The sequence below is a fragment of the Misgurnus anguillicaudatus genome, chromosome 18, assembly GCF_027580225.2.
Source record: "Misgurnus anguillicaudatus chromosome 18, ASM2758022v2, whole genome shotgun sequence".
In the NCBI taxonomy this organism is placed as follows: Eukaryota; Metazoa; Chordata; class Actinopteri; order Cypriniformes; family Cobitidae; genus Misgurnus; species Misgurnus anguillicaudatus.
Window position 1 is genome coordinate 11,832,349 of NC_073354.2, and position 18,186 is coordinate 11,850,534.

At 35.1% G+C, this 18,186-nt stretch overlaps 2 protein-coding genes across 6 annotated transcripts; both read right to left on the minus strand.

Moving 5' to 3' along the window:
- Positions 1-690: 690 nt before the first annotated feature.
- On the minus strand, positions 691-15,712 carry LOC129429305 (flavin-containing monooxygenase 5-like). 4 transcript variants are annotated; one of them, XM_073855867.1, is made up of 11 exons: positions 7,914-7,983; positions 6,905-7,002; positions 6,730-6,756; positions 5,752-5,893; positions 5,309-5,497; positions 5,074-5,239; positions 3,154-3,296; positions 2,742-2,935; positions 2,048-2,403; positions 1,584-1,656; positions 691-1,468 (listed from the first exon to the last, which is right to left on the minus strand). In XM_073855867.1, the coding sequence occupies exons 4-11, from the start codon at positions 5,884-5,886 to the stop codon at positions 1,048-1,050; spliced, it is 1,677 nt and encodes a 558-aa protein (XP_073711968.1). In that variant the 5' UTR covers positions 5,887-5,893; positions 6,730-6,756; positions 6,905-7,002; positions 7,914-7,983; the 3' UTR covers positions 691-1,047. The 4 variants fall into 4 exon arrangements, with proteins under 4 accessions (XP_073711968.1, XP_055041850.2, XP_055041852.2 ...); XM_055185875.2 differs by having other exon boundaries at positions 6,730-6,761; XM_055185877.2 differs by lacking the exon at positions 6,730-6,756.
- LOC129429306 (flavin-containing monooxygenase 5) lies at positions 9,645-15,713 on the minus strand. 2 transcript variants are annotated; one of them, XM_055185880.2, is made up of 9 exons: positions 15,582-15,713; positions 13,761-13,905; positions 13,423-13,611; positions 13,189-13,354; positions 12,449-12,591; positions 12,063-12,256; positions 11,421-11,776; positions 11,044-11,116; positions 9,645-10,930 (listed from the first exon to the last, which is right to left on the minus strand). In XM_055185880.2, the coding sequence occupies exons 2-9, from the start codon at positions 13,890-13,892 to the stop codon at positions 10,510-10,512; spliced, it is 1,674 nt and encodes a 557-aa protein (XP_055041855.2). In that variant the 5' UTR covers positions 13,893-13,905; positions 15,582-15,713; the 3' UTR covers positions 9,645-10,509. The 2 variants fall into 2 exon arrangements, with proteins under 2 accessions (XP_055041855.2, XP_073711970.1); XM_073855869.1 differs by having other exon boundaries at positions 15,577-15,688.
- Positions 15,714-18,186: the final 2,473 nt, after the last annotated feature.

The window sequence follows — 18,186 nt, forward strand, 5'->3', positions numbered from 1 at the left end:
AAAGACAGGTATATCTGGAGCTACAAAAATGTAAAATGTGGAAAATAACTTGTGTTTTTTTTAACCGTAAACCATGCAAACACATTGTATTTTATTCCACATACACAAAATAATGTTGTTTTTTAGAAATGAAATAGGTGCCCTTTGATGGTCATTATAAAAATTATTAACATTCAGAAAATATAACATTCAGAATTCAGTTAAGGCTAAAAAGTTCATATATCCACCAAACTATCAGTATCAGTGATTTTTTTTTTAACTCTAGTTATGGCCTGTAACATCTTTAAATCCATGGCCATGAATAACAATAAAAAAATATAATCATTTGAAAAAAAGTCTGTACACCAAATAAATGTTTGTGTGTGTGTGTGAAACGTTCTTTATTATTTTGTTACTTTTTACCAATACATTTTTTGTTATCCATTAGTTGTATAATGTATGTTTTATCACATTGGATTCTTGTTCTAACTACAAATAGCAAGCTAATTACAACACTTTATTTAAATGTAGGCCTGATAAAATGCTTGTAATGTCATCAATGAAAGGCTCTAATCAACCATTATTCAAAAATGAGGTTTCCCAATTTAAAACAAACTACCCTTAATAGTTGCCTTATTTAGATGCAATTTAAACAAAACATCTCCCCTTGTCTGACAGAAAACAGGAGGCAATGAAGACGAGCAAATGTCAAAAGGCTAAAAACATTTTGTTTTATCATTTCACTTGTAATTTTAAAACACAACCAGAGTTTTCAATTACACAATAAAAATCACACAATACCTATATAAATGTACCAAACTGTCTTTTGAACATAATTTACTTGCTGGTAAATTTAAAAAAATCTTGGTACACAATTAGTATCAATATCACTTGACATCAGCACTGTATTAATTCTATTAATTTCTTGATTTTTGACCAAATCAAACACAAAAAGTACAAAGATAACCACACTACTTAATTTTTCTCATTGTTAGAATTGACCCTAATCGAAGGTCACTTGTGCTGTCAGATTTCATATACAGTAAAGTGTGTCATGTTTCATGATCCCTATGCGTGTGATGGTAAATAAGCCCAAATCTTGTTGAGGATCACAGAAGGGTCTGATCTGAGCGTGTACAGACTTTCCCTGCTGTAATAAAGAGCAGAGAGCAGAGCTGCAACAGACAATGAAAACATGAGCGAGACAGACGAGTGGTGTGACTCCTGATCTGGCACATTGCGTGTTTTCAGGGGCTGAGTGACTCGATCCCACTGCGTCAGGATGGCCTGCCGTGCACCTTTCCATTGGCCTGGTCCACACAGCCGAAACTGGTATGAGGTGCAGGGCCCAAACAGCACTTTAAAACCCAATCTAGGGTCTGTCAGGAGCAACTTCAGGATGGGAGGATTAACACCCACTTCTTTAGCAAGTTCATCCATGTACGGGATGTAGTCCACTTGGATGGTATGCCTCTGTGCGGCCACATACCTGCATGAGATTATGATAAATTAAGCAATGAACTGTAATATAGTGTAGGTTATAATGCATTGTTTCTCAATGTTAAAGTATTATCTGCTCATGTGAGGTGTAAACTGTGTAGCACCTTCGAGCCATTGCCTCCTCCTTTGCTTTAATGTCCTTCAGCATTACATTCATTGAAGGCAGCTTGCAGAGTCCTAAATAAGCACATCACAGTTTGTAACATAAAAGCACAATGTCATGTCATGTTCATATATATTCTGATTAAACTGAAAAGATCAGTTTCATATAAGATATGTTCATACGGGAATTGCTTATTAAAGAAATTATATCTTATAAAATGTAATTTTTCTTTAATTGTTTGCATACAACTCTCAGTTCTTGTTTTTCTTAAATAGGATGACACATGAGGTTATGTGCAAGTTTTTGAACATATTTTATCCATTTTTTTTTAATCAGATGCAAACTTTAGCATCTCACCAGATGCAGTGGGTCATCCAGGGATTTTTCGCCTAGTATAAAATGATAAATACATATTCAGACTTTTAGTTGCTATGCTGTGTTTTGCACCATATAGGAAGTTGTTACCTTTAAAAACACGTGTGGCCCAGCGCGCTTGCATCTCAGAGATTGGCGTAATGGCTCCCAGAGGCTGGATAAGACCAATCACAGCTAAAGTTGGGCGCTCCAGATTTGGTGGATACATATATTTGTACAGGGACACCTTGTTTTTTGAAACAGGTATTATGTGTGAAGACAGGAAGGGGAATGAGAAAGTGTAGCCCGTGCAAAACACCACCAGATCGATGTCGTCCTCAATAGTGCCATCCTCAAACACCACACATGAGCCACGAAACTCTCGCACGTTCGGCTTGACCGACACGGTACCAGAGAGAATACGGTTTGGTAAATCATCATTAACCGTGGGATGTTGGCTGAAAAGTCTGTGGGAAAATAAAATACTCAATTATTACAATATGTATTGTGATCATGGTGATCTAACTTGCCTTTCAGATGTGCATCTGTGTTATATTACTTTATATAGACATATAAAAGGTAGAATTTAAATTTAAATATTAAACATGAGGTTTCAAAAATAATGCCAGTAAATATATAAATTAAATATAAATTAGTTTTTTGGTGACCACCCTGCATTAATAAAAACAGCACCTATTCTCAGTACCTATTTCCATTGATCACAGCATGAAATTACAAAACTGTACGATTATCATTAAAAGCCAATGATGAAATATCATCTTGTTGCTCCAGTGTGTGCAGGTACCTGTGGGAAGGTTGCAGTCCATACATCTTGTGGTTGAATCTTTGATTGAGTTGTTTCTCTCTTCTACTGATGAAAAAACCAGACAGAGATCTATAAAGCCACATAATCCCTCTGTCTCTTAACATATCTGCAGGAAAACCATTGTATCCTACGCGATTTAGTATCCAAGAACCCTTTCGGGTACTCAAATAAACCTGGAAATTAAAGTTAAGAATTTAGACATCAGGCAATATGGTTTGTGTCTATGTTACTTGAAAAATATTTGGAATTATGTAATGCATCTATAATAGCAGAATTATTTAGACCATAATTTATAACAATAATCTAAAATGCAATACTGGGGGAAATCTAATGCTCGCAATATTACTGATGTTTATAGTCCTGATTATTTGTATTCAAGTAGTTGTATCACCTGTTTGGCCATTTTGCTCAGCTCCACAGCAATATCTCCACCAGAGTTTCCAATGCCAATCACAACGACCCGCTTCCCACGCCATTCTTCAGGGGTTTTGTAGTCACGACTGTGGAAGAATTTCCCCTTAAATGTGTCTATTCCTAAAAACAGAATTTAAAGTAATTAAGAAGCCAGAGTAATATAAAAAACAGTTATTAAGAGGTGTTTCATGGTGCCATTTTTTCCATAAACACACACCATCCTGCTAATCTCATATTAATCTTAAGTACATAGGATTGCATCGTTTATATCTCAGAAGAGTCTTTATCAGTTTAATCAGATTTATAAAAGACAGATCAGCTGTACCATTTCTTTATGAACTATTGCGGTTTATAACTATTGCGGGATATACTTATCCCGCAATACTTAGCGTGTCCGGAAAAAAACGGGGCGGAGTCTGCAACTTGTAACCCACCCAACATATCCTTGTTTATCTCATTATTATTTGATTCATTGATTTATCCCATATTTAATGCCCTTGTGCTGTCTTGTGCCAGTTTGTTTTGTACTTTTGTGATTTCATGCCTGTCTACATTCCAGTGTTTTGTCTAGCGAAGTTGTAACGTTAGTAGTGATGGGAGAAACAAAGCTTTTCGATTCAATTGCTTCGAAAAATTATTCACTGTTTTGAAGCGCTCGAAACACCTAAATATGGCGCCACGTGCTGGGGAAAACGAGATCTCAGTCCAAACATATCACACTTTTTTACCAAATTTTTAACAAAAATAAATTATTAGCCATTGTAGGAGCCATTTGGTTATGTTGGTTGTGTAGTTTTCTTTCACGCCAATAGAGGGCGCTTAATGTATAGACGGTTTCAGCAGTAACAACATAAACAAGCGGCTGTCGCGGTGCGCAGTAACTTCCGGTAAACTCCGCTAATAATAAATAACAACAAGGTACTTTAAACGTAGTTTATTTATATAACAAGCAAAACAACAACAACACATAGATTACATAGGAAACCAAAACATTTGTTATTTTTGACGAGGCATTTGTTCAAGAGATCAGTTTAGCAACTAGTTGTTAGACCATTAAAAAAACGAAACCGGAAGTAAGGTTCAGATCCAGACGTGTATCACGTGCGTGTGATTAAACTGTCTATATATGGTGTTGAGTTACCGCAGCCAGGTGTGCGGGAAGTAATCAGGTCAAACAAACTTTTTGACCGTCAGGGTCACAGTCATTATCAATGTGGTATTTGAACTTGAGTAATTATATTTATATATTTTTTTTCTTTATTGTTTATTAATGATTACATTTTGGAGTCAAAGGAAGGACACAAATAAATGGATTGGAACATCCAAATGTATATTTTGAGTGTGTTTTATCTAAATATCAAGTTTCAAATGACGCGTCACAACGAAGACCTTAAAATGGACAATCATGCACCTACAGCCATTAAGTAAAAGTTTATTCTGTGTTTTTAGGCCAAACAGATTATTAACACTCTGTCACGCATCACTACAAGTTAGTTACAGTGTTTGTTCTATTTTTGCCAAATCTGTTTTGTTAATGTTTTGCCCCATTGTAGGTTTTTGGTTACTGTTTAATTAAAAGTCTTTTGTTCATCTACACCTGCACCTGGGTTCTGCCTCCTAAATACCTGACACCATGTGCAGTATAGTGCTTAAATATTTAATTTTATTAATATTACTGCATATTTATTTATTATTCACTAAAATATTTACAGGTAATAGCACACATCTAGCAATCATGAAAATCCAGGATTAATTATTAACCCGTGAAGTATGAACAGTGTCAATTTAAACCCATGCGGCACTACATTTACACGTTTAAACCCCTGGCCTTGACAATACACTGTTGCACTTTGCTCACAGTAGACTGTGTTTGCATTATAATTATTCAGTGCTTTACCTGGGAAGTCCTGTAGAGGGAGATGTGGATGACAGTGGTGACCTGTGCAGACCATCACAGCATCAAACACCTGCTTTTCCCTCTTTCCATCCTTCGACTCTGTCTCTACATCCCACTGTCCAGTGTGAGGAAATTCAGGCCTTGGTGTGACATGAAGGACTTTTGTCTAAGAAACACAAAGAAATAAAATCCCACAAACTCTTACAAACAGTACTATTATAACGGCAGGCCTGACCTGGAAACGAATGTGCCGAGTAAGTTGAAAGTGCTCGGTATACATGCGGAAGTAATCCATGACAAGAGAGTTGTGCATGAAGTTTGGGAAGTGGGCAGGGATGGGAAAATCACTGTAGCACATTATCTCCTTTGAGGTGTTGATGATCAAAGATTGGTAAATGCTGGCCCGTTCTGGATCCGGATTTTCCTAAGGTGGAAAGACAAGATGGAACAGGATCAGCAACCCAATGATTTACAGCTCCACCAGTTGATCTGCAAATATTGTTGGGTCTTTTATCCTTATTGCTTTATCCCATTTATTATTCCATTTGAATTAAAGCATATGCTAAATAAATACATGCCATAATGTACTTTGAAATGAAGGAATACTATAAGTTTGAAATGAAAAATTCAGAGAAATATACTACTCATCAATTAGACAGACATGTTAAACTTTCTTACCTTAAATCTCCAGAGTCCTCCAATGTCATCACTGCTCTCAAAACACACCGGCTCCAGACCTTCATCCAGGCAACATTTAATGCAGGCCAGCCCTGAGGTTCCTCCACCAATAATAGCAACACGTTTAGCCATCATTCACAACCTTCAGACATCAGACAGATGTAGAGGTAGAATTAAGCTTACATTTTTTCTTGCCTTTGCAGTTTAATCATTGCTAGTTGAACATGTAGATGAACATTTTTTTTAATCCCATTCTCTCCTTAAATATAGTTTACAAGTAACTCTTTCCCCGCCAACATTTGCCAGTCAGCACCAGCATTTTTTTATGATTTTCACAAAAAGTTTAATCCAGATATTTTTTTCAAATATATAAACAAACAATATTTTAAATGAAAGAACAGACCCTTTCCTTTTAAACAAACAAACAAAAAAAATCATCCTTTCTTCTTTTTTTCACATCTCAAATATATAGGTTTCTTTCAAAATACCTAATTTTATACAAAAAGCTGAGATAACTGCATTTTTGTAAAGGTGATGAGATAACTCGCGGGGAAAGAGTTAAGGTATTTGGGGTCATGGTGACCCCAGACTTTTATAGAGCTGTTGCACAAAAACTATACATATTTAATAGAAATTATTTTTTTATTTGCGTCTTAACTTTAAATTTATGAAAGTGACATATTGACCATCCTGTTGAAAAAGTAGATGCCAAGTATATTACATTTTGGTATACTTTATCATACTTGCAGCTAATAACTAGTATACTTCAAGTGTGTTAATGATGAGAAATACTATTTTGGGAATACTCATTTTGTATTTTAAGTAATTAAGTATATTTTAGTTGTGATTAGATTGTAGTAAAGCACCATTTGGAGTGTATTTAGTGTACTTCTATGTGTTAAAGTGTATTAACTTTAAGTATTATCAGTATACTTTTAAATATGACGTAAAAAGTGAATAGTTGGATTAGTGAAATACCTTTTTTAATTGGCAACATCCCCAGAATAATTCTTTTTCCAAATGACAGTTTTCAAATAAATAAAAGTTGGTTAAAACAGACTCTCAAACAATTCATTTTAAATATTTTTAAAATATATATTTTATTCACAGCATTCATGGTGTACAGTATTTGCTTTAAAAAAGGAGCAATTACTCATTGAAGAATGATGTCAAGAAGATTCGGTTTTTCTACGTCTTTCTCCCCGAAAATCAACTTTAGTCTGACAGGTTTTGGTTCAGACTGATGGCAGTCTGAAAAAAAAAGACAAGAAGCTAAATGAACAAGTGTTTCATTTATAGACATTGCATTTGTTTAAGACTGACAACTTGTAATAAAGGAATAGTTTACCCAAAAATGAAAATTCTGTCATCATTTACTCAATCTTGGTTGTTACAAACCTGTATACATTTCTTTGATCTGATGAACACAAAGGAAGATAGTTTGAAGAATGTTTGTAACCAAACCAGTTATAAGCACCATTCACTTCAATAGTATAATTTTTTCCTACTATGAAAGTGAATGGGGCTCATAAGTGGTTCGGTTGCGGGCATTCTTCAGGATATCTTACTTCGTGTTCATCAGGGCGGAGAAATGTGTGCAGGTTTGTAACAACGTTAGAGTGAGCAAATGACCTTTAAATCTAGTTTACTGGTTATATTTTTACCTAAACTAAGGCTTGAATAGAGTGTCGTCAGCTTTTCATTAAAATTACTTACTATGGGTTGCAAACTCCTCCTTACATACATATCTGCAAATACTTCTAAGTAAATAAAGCATTTATTGTATTAAATCTATATGTAAAAATGCAGCATTATTAATAATGAATTCAGTAAAGTAAAAGCACACAGCACACAAATTCTAAACAGTCAACAAATAGTTAATTTTCCGCTAACGTTATATTATATAGATATATGAATATAAACAGAGTTTGTGATGCTACCATAAACAATATAATGATATAAGTTAACAGGCTAACGTTAACTGTGCTATCTTGCAACATCCAAAACATTAGCTGCTACGAACTTGAAGCATCTTATCACTAATAGCGAGTTAAACAGCATTAGTATTGACATCATATGCAAAAGACGATAATCTACTGAAATAATGAAGTGTATCGTCTAACGTAAATCAAATATATGCTTTTTTAAATATTTTAACGTACCGTGGTTCAGAATCCGACAAGAAATACTGAAAATCTGCCAACCTTGATGGTGAATACGTGACGTGGTCGTGACGTCAGGCCACACGTCAGATGCATGATTAAATTCTAAAATATTTATTTTCTCTGAAACGTTAATACTTTCTAAGTTAAGAAAACTGTTTAAGTTGATTAAAGTGTTCAATATTTAGTTGAAAACATCACCACTTAAAAACCTAAACAGTAAACACTTATATTCACTTTTTACAGTAGGGAGTATCGAATGCTGACTATAGTGAAATTAAAGTGTACCTTATTTAGTACACTACAAATGTTTTACATTTATAATATACATGTAACTACTGCTCTCTGGTAAGTTTTAGGTATGTGTTATTTCTCCTTAAAAATAAAAGACATTTAATTTAATTAATTAAGGATATAAAATAATGTATTTTAGGAATATGCTTTCAGTGCATTGTTATAATGATAACTTTAAGCATACAGTTAAAGTATACCTAAAATATATTTTAAAATAAAAATCAAATTAAAGATGTAAAAAGTACAAATATACTAATCAACATTTGAAGTGGATCAAAAAGTTCATCAAATTTTTCCTAAGACATACCAAGAATGGGTATTGTTCAAAATGTTTACCTTTTATGAAAGGTTTTGATCCACTTCAAATGTTAATGTATGTTGTAATATACTTTCAATAAGTTTAAAGATGGTACAATTCTTTGTAAGTATATTTGTAATATACTATTAAAAAGTAAAATATATTTGTTTTTCACCATTGCCCTGCATTGCCCATACTTGGAATGTGGCCTCTGCATATATCTTCAAGTTGTGACTTGTGAACACACACAAAGTCAACTACACTAGTTTGCTTATAAAATATTAAATTTCCATTCAAAACTTTAATGATAATCAATTAAATAATCAATAAATTTAATATGTGTTGTTTCTGAATATTGGTATAGGGGCAGAGTAATATCCACTATTTAAAGAAAAACCTGTATTTGTAGTTATAGAAAAAAAATGGCCAATAGTGGCCCATTCATATTCCTGGATATTGCAAGCTTATCAGAACTTTGTGATATTGTGCATATTTTTATTAAGTAATCTAAATGTAAAGACTTGTTAACTTCATAATTAAAGGGTAAAGAAAAAAAACAAGAACAAGCACAGAATGTTGAACTTGAGAATGATAGACATCATTAACTATAGTCTGCATGAGTCCTTGCACATCTCCCTCTCTCTCTCCTTCTGTGTGTGTTAAGTCTTTCTTTTATATCTGTATTATGCATTTTGCAGGTATTTCTTACCTATCTACATGTTTTCCTGTTTGTTTGACCAAACGCCACAATAAATCATATTACAGAAAACTACTGTAAGTCACAAAAGTTAAATTCACTACAACAATCATAGCAACTGATGCATCAACTTTGTGCTCAAAGTTTTCAAAATAATGCCATACTACCAGTGGTGGATGGGGTTGGAGTACAGTATACTCTAAAAACCACTCTTGTAACCATAGGAGAACCATTTTTAGTGCTAAACATCATGTAAAACATTCATGCTTGAGCACCACTTTTGGTTCTACAGAGGTGCTATATAGAATGGTTTCCCTATAATTGTGAGCTTTTAGTACTATTTAGCACTATTTTTTAAAGTGTGCGCGTATTTTTTTTTAAATAGAACAGATTACAAAATGTACTGTATGACTCAAGTGAAACAACTCCTTAAAATAACAGGTACTGATTGATTACCTTGTTCATTTTATTTTGCATTTCTGTAAGATACATAAAAATTTTAAATGCAAAATTTTTGATGAAAATGTTTGAGCAATACACTGTTTTGGTAATGGGGGATCAAAATCTTGCTTTTATAACAATGCTTTTATATTTAAAACTTGTCCCACCAACTCTAACAAATAAGCAATAAGCTACAAATATGTATGTCTTGTGATAACAGAGACTACACTGTTTTACATTAAACAACAGGTTTACACATTTACATTACATGTCATAAGGTCACTTAACACTGTTAACAAATCTGTTATAAAAAGCATTTCCATTCAATTATGCCAAAAAATTAAAAAATATTTTCATTGTACTGTACCTTTTCAAGATGTAAAAAATGAGTATAGCTGGATAGTGGCAAGTGACACTCAAAGAAACATTTCATTGGGTTAAAATAGGGTTGGAACCAGCGGTCAATGCTTAACCAGTGAAGGAGTACTGTGAAATATGTAGCCTTTAAACTCATTGCAACTGATAAAAAATGCATACAAAGCATACCATTACAGGCTCACACGCTAACATCTGCAGAAACAATTTTGAGATTATGCTGGACTTGGTACTGAGATACAAGAAGTACAATCTACAACTTTAAAATGTACAATTAACTGGTGAAATTAAACTTTTTTTGGTGATCATATTAGAAACAGGCTCTATTAAATGTCTTCAGATCAGTAGACTTTACTGTATCAATGCAAACAAAGGAATTTTATGGAAAGCAATAAGACACTTCATCGATCTCATAGCTAAATTGACCATAATCAAAGATCACCTGCTTTTATCAGATTTTATATGATACAGTATGTCATGTTTCATGATCCCTATGCGTGTGATGGTAAATAAGCCCAAATCTTGTTGAGGATCACAGAAGGGTCTGATCTGAGCATGTACAGACTTTCCCTGCTGAAATAAAGAGCAGAAAGCAGAGCTGCAACAGACAATGAAAACATTAGCGAGACAGACGAGTGCTGTGACTCCTCATCTGGCACATTGCGTGTTTTCAGGGGCTGAGCGACTCGATCCCACTGCGTCAGGATGGCCTGCCGTGCACCTTCCCATTGGCCTGGTCCACACAACCGAAACTGGTATGGAGTGCCGGGCCCAAACAGCACTTTAAAACCCAATCTAGGGTCTGTCAGGAGCAACTTCAGGATGGGAGGATTAACACCCACTTGTTTAGCAAGTTCATCCATGTACGGGATGTAGTCCACTTGGATGGTATGCCTCTGTGCGGCCACATACCTGCATGAGATTATGATAAATTAAGCAATGAACTGTAATATAGTGTAGGTTATAATGTATTGTTTCTCAATGTTAAAGTATTATCTGCTCATGTGAGGTGTAAACTGTAGCACCTTCGAGCCATTGCCTCCTCCTTTGCTTTAATGTCCTTCAGCATTACATTCATTGAAGGCAGCTTGCAGAGTCCTAAATAAACACATCACAGTTTGTTACTGTACATAAAAGCACAGTGTGGTGTCAAGTTCATATATTCAGATAAAACTGAAAAGATTAGTTTCATTTAGGATATGTTTATAGGGTAATTGCTTATTAAAGGACTCATATCTCAACGTATTTTTTATTACATCAGGGTTATGTGACAGATTTTTGGACATCCATTGATGCACACTTTAGCATAATCCAGGTATTTTTCAACTACTATAATATGATAAATACATATTCAGACTCTTAGCTGCTATTCTGTTTTTTGCACCATATAGGAAGTTAATACCTTTAAAAACGCGTGTGGCCCAGCGCGCTTGCATCTCAGAGATTGGCGTAATGGCTCCCAGAGGCTGAATCAGACCAATCACAGCTAGCGTTGGGCGCTCCAGATTTGGTGGATACATATATTTGTACAGGGACACCTTGTTTTTTGAAACGGGTATTATGTGTGAAGACAGGAAGGGGAATGAGAAAGTGTAGCCCGTGCAAAACACCACCAGATCGATGTCGTCCTCGATAGTGCCATCCTCAAACACCACACTTGAGCCACGAAACTCTCGCACGTTCGGCTTGACCGACACGGTACCAGAGAGAATACGGTTTGGTAAATCATCATTAGCCATGGGATGTTGGCTGAAAATTCTAGGGGAAAATAAAAGACTCAATTATTACAATATGTAATGTGATTGATCTACTTGTCAAATTTGAATGACCTTAACATAAATAATAAACATTTTTCAAAAATAATGACAAAACAACACCTATTCTCAGTTATCTCCATTGATCACGGCATGCACCACTTTGGTGGTGTCCCAATAACACCAGAGATTGACAGACCTTGCTCTGGTATAGCAAGTACAAAACCGTATGATTATCATAAAAAGCCAATGATGAAATATCATCTTGTTGCTCCAGTGTGTGCAGGTACCTGTGGGAAGGCTGCAGTCCATACATCTTGTGATTGAATCTTTGATTGAGTTGTTTCTCTCTCCTACTGACGAAAATTCCAGGCAGCGATCTATAAAGCCACAAATACGCTCTGCCTCTTGACATATCTCCAGGAAAACCATTGTATCCTACGCGATTTAGTATCCAAGAACCCTTTCGGGTACTCAAATAAACCTGGAAATTAAAGTGAAGAAATGAGACATTAGGCAATATGGTTTGTATCTATGTTATTATTATTTATAATTATTTATTATGTAAAATGCAAAAAAAAATATATTAATTGAGTACTGACTTGATGGAGATTAACCCTTGCATTATTACTGATGTTTATAGTCCTGATTGTTTGTATTGAAGTAGATGTATCACCTGTTTGGCCATTCTGCTGAGCTCAACAGCAATATCTCCACCTGAGTTCCCAATGCCAATCACAACGACCCTCTTCCCACGCCATTCTTCAGGGGTTTTGTAGTCACGACTGTGAAAATACTTCCCCTTAAATTTGTCTATTCCTAAAACAGGATTTGAAACAAAGCTTAAATAATACAGAAATGACTTGAAATACAGAGAATATAATTATGCAAAAAAATTATTACAAGAAAAAATAAAATAAAGGTGCTTTATACAATAATAATTTTTGGCTAAATGGTGTCATAAGAACCTTTAACATCGGAAGGATGAAATGACTGAATGGGTTTTTCGAGAAACCAAAAATGGCTTTTCTATGGCAGAACCTTTTAAGCACCTTTATTTTTAAGAATGTATGAAATAACAGTAAAAAATAGTTTTGCAAAAATAAAAGCAGAAGCTAACTTTTTTTGCAGTGTAGTGTTTCGAATATGAATGAAAGCCATCTGAAATTTAAAAATCGTTGTTTGCATGATTACTGCATATTTATTTATCATGCACAAAAACATTTAAAAGGTAGTACACACCTAACACATACAGTGTGAAATCATGATTTCCAGGATTAATTATTAACTCATGGTGAAGTATAAACAATGTCAATTTAAACCCAGCACTACATTGACACGTTTAAGACCCCTGGCCTTCGATAAAAAACTGTTGCACTTTGCTCACAATTATGCAATAATTACTCAGTGCTTTACCTGGGAAGTCCTGTAGAGGGAGATGTGGATGACAGTGGTGACCTGTGCAGACCATCACAGCATCAAACACCTGCTTTTCCCTCTTTCCATCCTTCGACTCGGTCTCTACATCCCACTGTCCAGTGTGAGGGAAGTCAGGCCTTGGTGTGACATGAAGGACTTTTGTCTAAGAAACACAAAGAAATTGTGAAATCTGCTAAAACTCTCACATACCATTATAACGTCAGGCCTGACCTGGAAACGAATGTGCGGTGAAAGCTGGAAGTGCTCAGTATACATGCAGAAGTAATCCATGATAAAAGAGTGGTGCATGTAGTTTGGAAAGTGGGCAGGAATGGGAAAATCACTGTAGCACATCATCTCCTTAGAGGTGTTGATGATCAAAGATTCGTAAATGCTGGCCCGTTCTGGATCCGGATTTTCCTAAGATGGAATAACAGGAAGGAACAGGATCAGCACAGTGAAGCTCCACCAGCTGATCTGATATTGTTGGGTCTTTTATCATACATTGCTTTTTCCCATTTATTATTCCATTTGAATAATTGTTTTACAGACATGTTAAACTTTCTCACCTTAAATCTCCAGAGTCCACCAATGTCATCACTGCTCTCAAAACACACCGGCTCCAGACCTTCATCCAGGCAACATTTAATGCAGGCCAGCCCTGAGGTTCCTCCACCAATAATAGCAACACGCTTAGCCATCCTTATTCACAACCTTCAGACATCAGACAGATAGAGTTAGAATAAAGCTAAATTTTTTTGCCTTTGCTTTTGTGCAACTATGAAAGTTGTTTTGATGGAGCTAGTTAACCCCAGACTCTTTTTAAATACAGTTTACACTTAACTCTTTACCCGACAGCATTTTTTTCAAGGATTACTCCATTTTCATAAAACATTTTCCCTGATAATTTACTTACCCCCCTGCCATCCAAGATGTTTATGACTTTCTTCGTTCAGTCGAGAACAAATTAAGTTTTTTGAAAACATTTCAGGATTTTTCTCATTTTGATAGACTTTATTGGACCCCACCACTTTCAATGCAGTTTAAAATGGCAGTTTTAATGCAGCTTTAAATGACTCTAAATGATCCCAAACGAGGCATCTTATCAAGTGAAACGGTTGTCATTTCTGGCAAGAAAAAAAAATGCACTTTTAAAACACAACTTCTCGTTTGCCACCGGCCGTGTGACGCACCAGCACGATTCTTAAAAATACTTGCAAAGTATTTAATGCTTTTGGATCCACATCCATATACAGTATGCTGTGATGTTTTACAAAGTGAATATGAGCTTCACTTAGTGAATAATAGCTGAAATTGGGATTGCCATTAAAACTCTTTTTTTAAGCGTTAACTCTTAATTGACGAGATAACTCGTCAATGGGGGTAAAAAGTTAAGGTATTTGGGGTCATGATGACCCCAGAATTTTACAGAGCAATTGCACAAAAAATGATAAATATTTAATAGAAAATATATTTATTTTCATTTGCTTCTTAAATTTATGAAGTGAAAGTGACTTAATTACCATCCTGGTGACTTTGTATGTAATCTACTTAATCTAGGCAAATAGTTAAATTGCTTTAGGTGTGCATGCGATAAACGTGTAGACACAGGCAGACTCTGTCCTGCTCCTGCTTTTCCGAGTTGACGTGCAGTTAAAAATCATAACAAACGACATTAGAAGTTGGAAAGGTTAGGCATGAACAAGATTTTGTAGTGAGTGGGACATATCTCCCCATCCTTAGTGGAAATTACACAAAAAATTAAGTTTTTTTATTGTAAAAAGTACAAATATATGTTGTAAATATACTTTATATAACAATTCCTTGTTAGTATATTTGTAATGTACTATTAAAAAGTAAAGTATATTTGAAATAAAAATATATTCTTTTCTCCTGGCCAATGTATGGGAATCTATATGTTGGAATGTGACGTCACTTTGCATTTAACCCATCACGCACTGAAAGTTGTGACTTTTCTACACACATAATGAAGCCAACAACACTAGTTTGCTTATAAAATATTACACTTCCACAAAGAATCACTTTAATGATTATCAAAATTAAATATGAGTTGTTTCTTAATATTGATCTAGGTGTTAAGGACAGAATAATTAGTTAAAGAAAAACCTGTAGGATTTGCAATTATAAAAAGAGTCCAGAGAACAGAGTCCAATATGATCTATTGATTTTTCTGGATATTGCAAGCTGCTCCTATACACTGTAAAAAATCCAACTTCCAAGAGGCTATATGCACAGGTTTACACATTTACAACAACAGGTTTACACATTTACATAACATGTCATGAGGTCACTTATCATACTGTAAAACAAATGTTAAAAAATTTCCAGTCAATTATGCAGTTAAACGTTTTTTTTTTGTTGTACCTTACCTAGATGAAAGAAATGAGTATAGTAGCTGGATAGTGTAGTGCCAAATGACACTCAAATAAACATTTCACTAGGTATAAATAGGGTTGGGACCAGCGGTCAATGCTTAACCAGTCAAATAGAACTTAGAAATATGTAATCTCATTGCTACAAAGTCTCATTGCTACTGTTTGTAAAACCTAGGGGCATGGCTAGGGGGTGGACATGTGAGGCTAGTGCCACCCATGTTTTATGGTTGGCCATCCTGGCTGCACAGATCAGCTCTAATGCCACATCTGTTGGGCAAAACAGTTTAAAGTAAAATGTCACAGACAATGGAATATTTTCCACTTTCTTTAAAATGTAAACACATTTAAAGTTTCTGGGGATGTGGTAATTTACTGGTCTGGCATGCTGTATGTGTGACAGACACAATGGCCCTCATTTATCAAAAGTGCGTACACCAAATTTCCAGCGTACACCTTGCGTACACCCAAAACCACGGTGACTTTGAGATTTATCAATATGGACGTTGGTGTACGGCACCCTCAAATCCTACGCCAGCTCAGGAGGTGGTGTACGCACATTTTGAGTTAGTGCAGAAATGCGCAAACACTTCCTAACACCACAAAACGCACTGACAAACTAAAATATATGATATATTATGACCCACTGTAAAAAAATAGTAATTATAAACTTCAGTGTTTATTTTTATGCAACAATGTTCAATGTTTAATTTGTGAGACTTTACCACAGCATTTGATTTGTATGCATATGTAAGTTGAGAGCCTGTGCGCTTTACCTGATGTTTCAGAGCGAGCATGTGAACGGAGCTTAGTGGGAGCGGAGCGTTGAACCCAGAACGCCCTTTGATAATTTGCTAGTTCGAGAATCTGTAAAAACGTCTAGCAATAAGTTACGGAATTCAAGCCTTATACATAAATGTAAAGTAAAAATCAAAGTTAAGATTGAGCAGGAAGAAAAAATTGAAAGGGACTGCGGAGAGACTGTAAAGAGTTAGCAAATATTCTTCCTGGAATCTGAAGCGGCACATTGCAAGAAAGCACAAGGATGTGCTACGAAAACATGGTAATGCAATAAAAGGTAAGATAGTTACGTACCATTCGATGATAAATAAATACAGATGAGGTAAGGTAAAATGCTTGTGTTGAATGGAGCCGTAAATTCGATCATGATGACATGCGGACAAAATTATGGCCACAAATTATTTTTTATGCTACATTATGGACACTTCTTTTTCTTATTTAGTCTAAAGCATGGCCATAAATTTAGAATTTGTTCCCAATATTCAACAGTTTGTTCCTTGAAATTAATTATTATAATATTTCGTAATTATTATTACAATTATTATTACTTCAAATTATGAATTAGCTAAGTAAAACATGTGGATGTCGTGGAAACAAATTGTTAATTTGAATTATATCCGGAGCTCCGTATCAAACTGGATCTAAGATACAGCTAACAAACAACTGTATGTAAATACAGAACAACACACTACAAAAGTTACTACATCATTTTAAAATATTATTTAAAAAAATTAACTGAACCATTAAGCAGACATAGAATTTAGATGTAGGCAACAGTAAATAATAATAATAATAATAAATAATTATTCTTCTAAATATCAATTAATAATACAAATTAAAATAAGAATATTACAAATTGTTAAATGTGTCTTTAATCTCACTCTTTAAACTCCGAAATAAAACAATTTTGTTTCTTTTCACTTCCCCGGATTCTCTTCTTTGCCGTCTTTCGTGTGTCAATGGCGTAAAATGAGGGCGTGGGGGAGGCGGAGACTTGAATTTATATGGGCTTGTTATTCTAATGACGATCGTTTTCAGCCGCAGCATTTATGAAGGGCAGATATTGCTTACACCTGAATATCAACGGTACGCACAGTTTCATAAATCAGGCGGTGAGAGGAGTGTAAGCATAATCTTACGCCAACATATACGCCCGTTTCTACGCAAGAATGATAAATGAGGGCCAATAACTTTACATGTTTATTTAAAAACATATTCATTTAACATATCGTCTATGTCTGTCACAGTAAAGGTAAAGAGACTATATTGGGAGGGTTCAGGTGCGGATATATAAATGAGAAAAAAACAGAAGTTTGCTTGCCTGGGTGTCAGGTGGATAATTTATTATAACAGGGTTCTGTGATGTTAGAGCTGATCTGTGTGTCGCTATTAGTCTAGAGCAGTAATAAAATGTAAAAATTTAAGACGAGTAGTTATACGAGCAAGTTTGGTGGCACAAAACAAAACGCAGCGCCCCTCCAAGCGGACCCAAAAGAGGAACCACACTCCATGGCGCAACAGCACCCTTGGGAGCACCTCGACTCGGCGCAGTAACACCCTCCCTCTCCCATTATTAGAGGGAGAAGGGGAGCGGACTTTTCAGGCGAGTCGAAGTACTCCCAAAAGTGCCACCACGCCATAAAACATAGTTCTTCTTTTAAATCCGCTTAGAAAAGCGCTACGTTTTATTTTGTACCACCAAACTTGCTCGCACAACCACTCGTCCCAAATAGGAAAAACGTTGATGTGTTTGGTCACTTTTAACTTTATCTCTGATTGGTACCATTGAATGAATGGGGCT

What these genes read in the sequence shown, in the direction of transcription:
- LOC129429305 (XM_055185878.2), bottom strand. Translation starts at nt 5,886, where the DNA reads ATGATGGCTAAACGTGTTGCTATTATTGGTGGAGGAACCTCAGGGCTG. An exon ending in GGACTGCAACCTTCCCACAG is followed by an intron (nt 2,404 to 2,741) that starts GTACCTGCACAC and finishes ATTTTCCCACAG; the next exon opens with ACTTTTCAGCCAACATCCCA. An exon ending in GAGGAGGCAATGGCTCGAAG is followed by an intron (nt 1,469 to 1,583) that starts GTGCTACACAGT and finishes AATCTCATGCAG; the next exon opens with GTATGTGGCCGCACAGAGGC.
- LOC129429306 (XM_055185880.2), bottom strand. Translation starts at nt 13,892, where the DNA reads ATGGCTAAGCGTGTTGCTATTATTGGTGGAGGAACCTCAGGGCTGGCC. An exon ending in TCAGCAGAATGGCCAAACAG is followed by an intron (nt 12,257 to 12,448) that starts GTGATACATCTA and finishes TTTAATTTCCAG; the next exon opens with GTTTATTTGAGTACCCGAAA. An exon ending in GGACTGCAGCCTTCCCACAG is followed by an intron (nt 11,777 to 12,062) that starts GTACCTGCACAC and finishes ATTTTCCCCTAG; the next exon opens with AATTTTCAGCCAACATCCCA.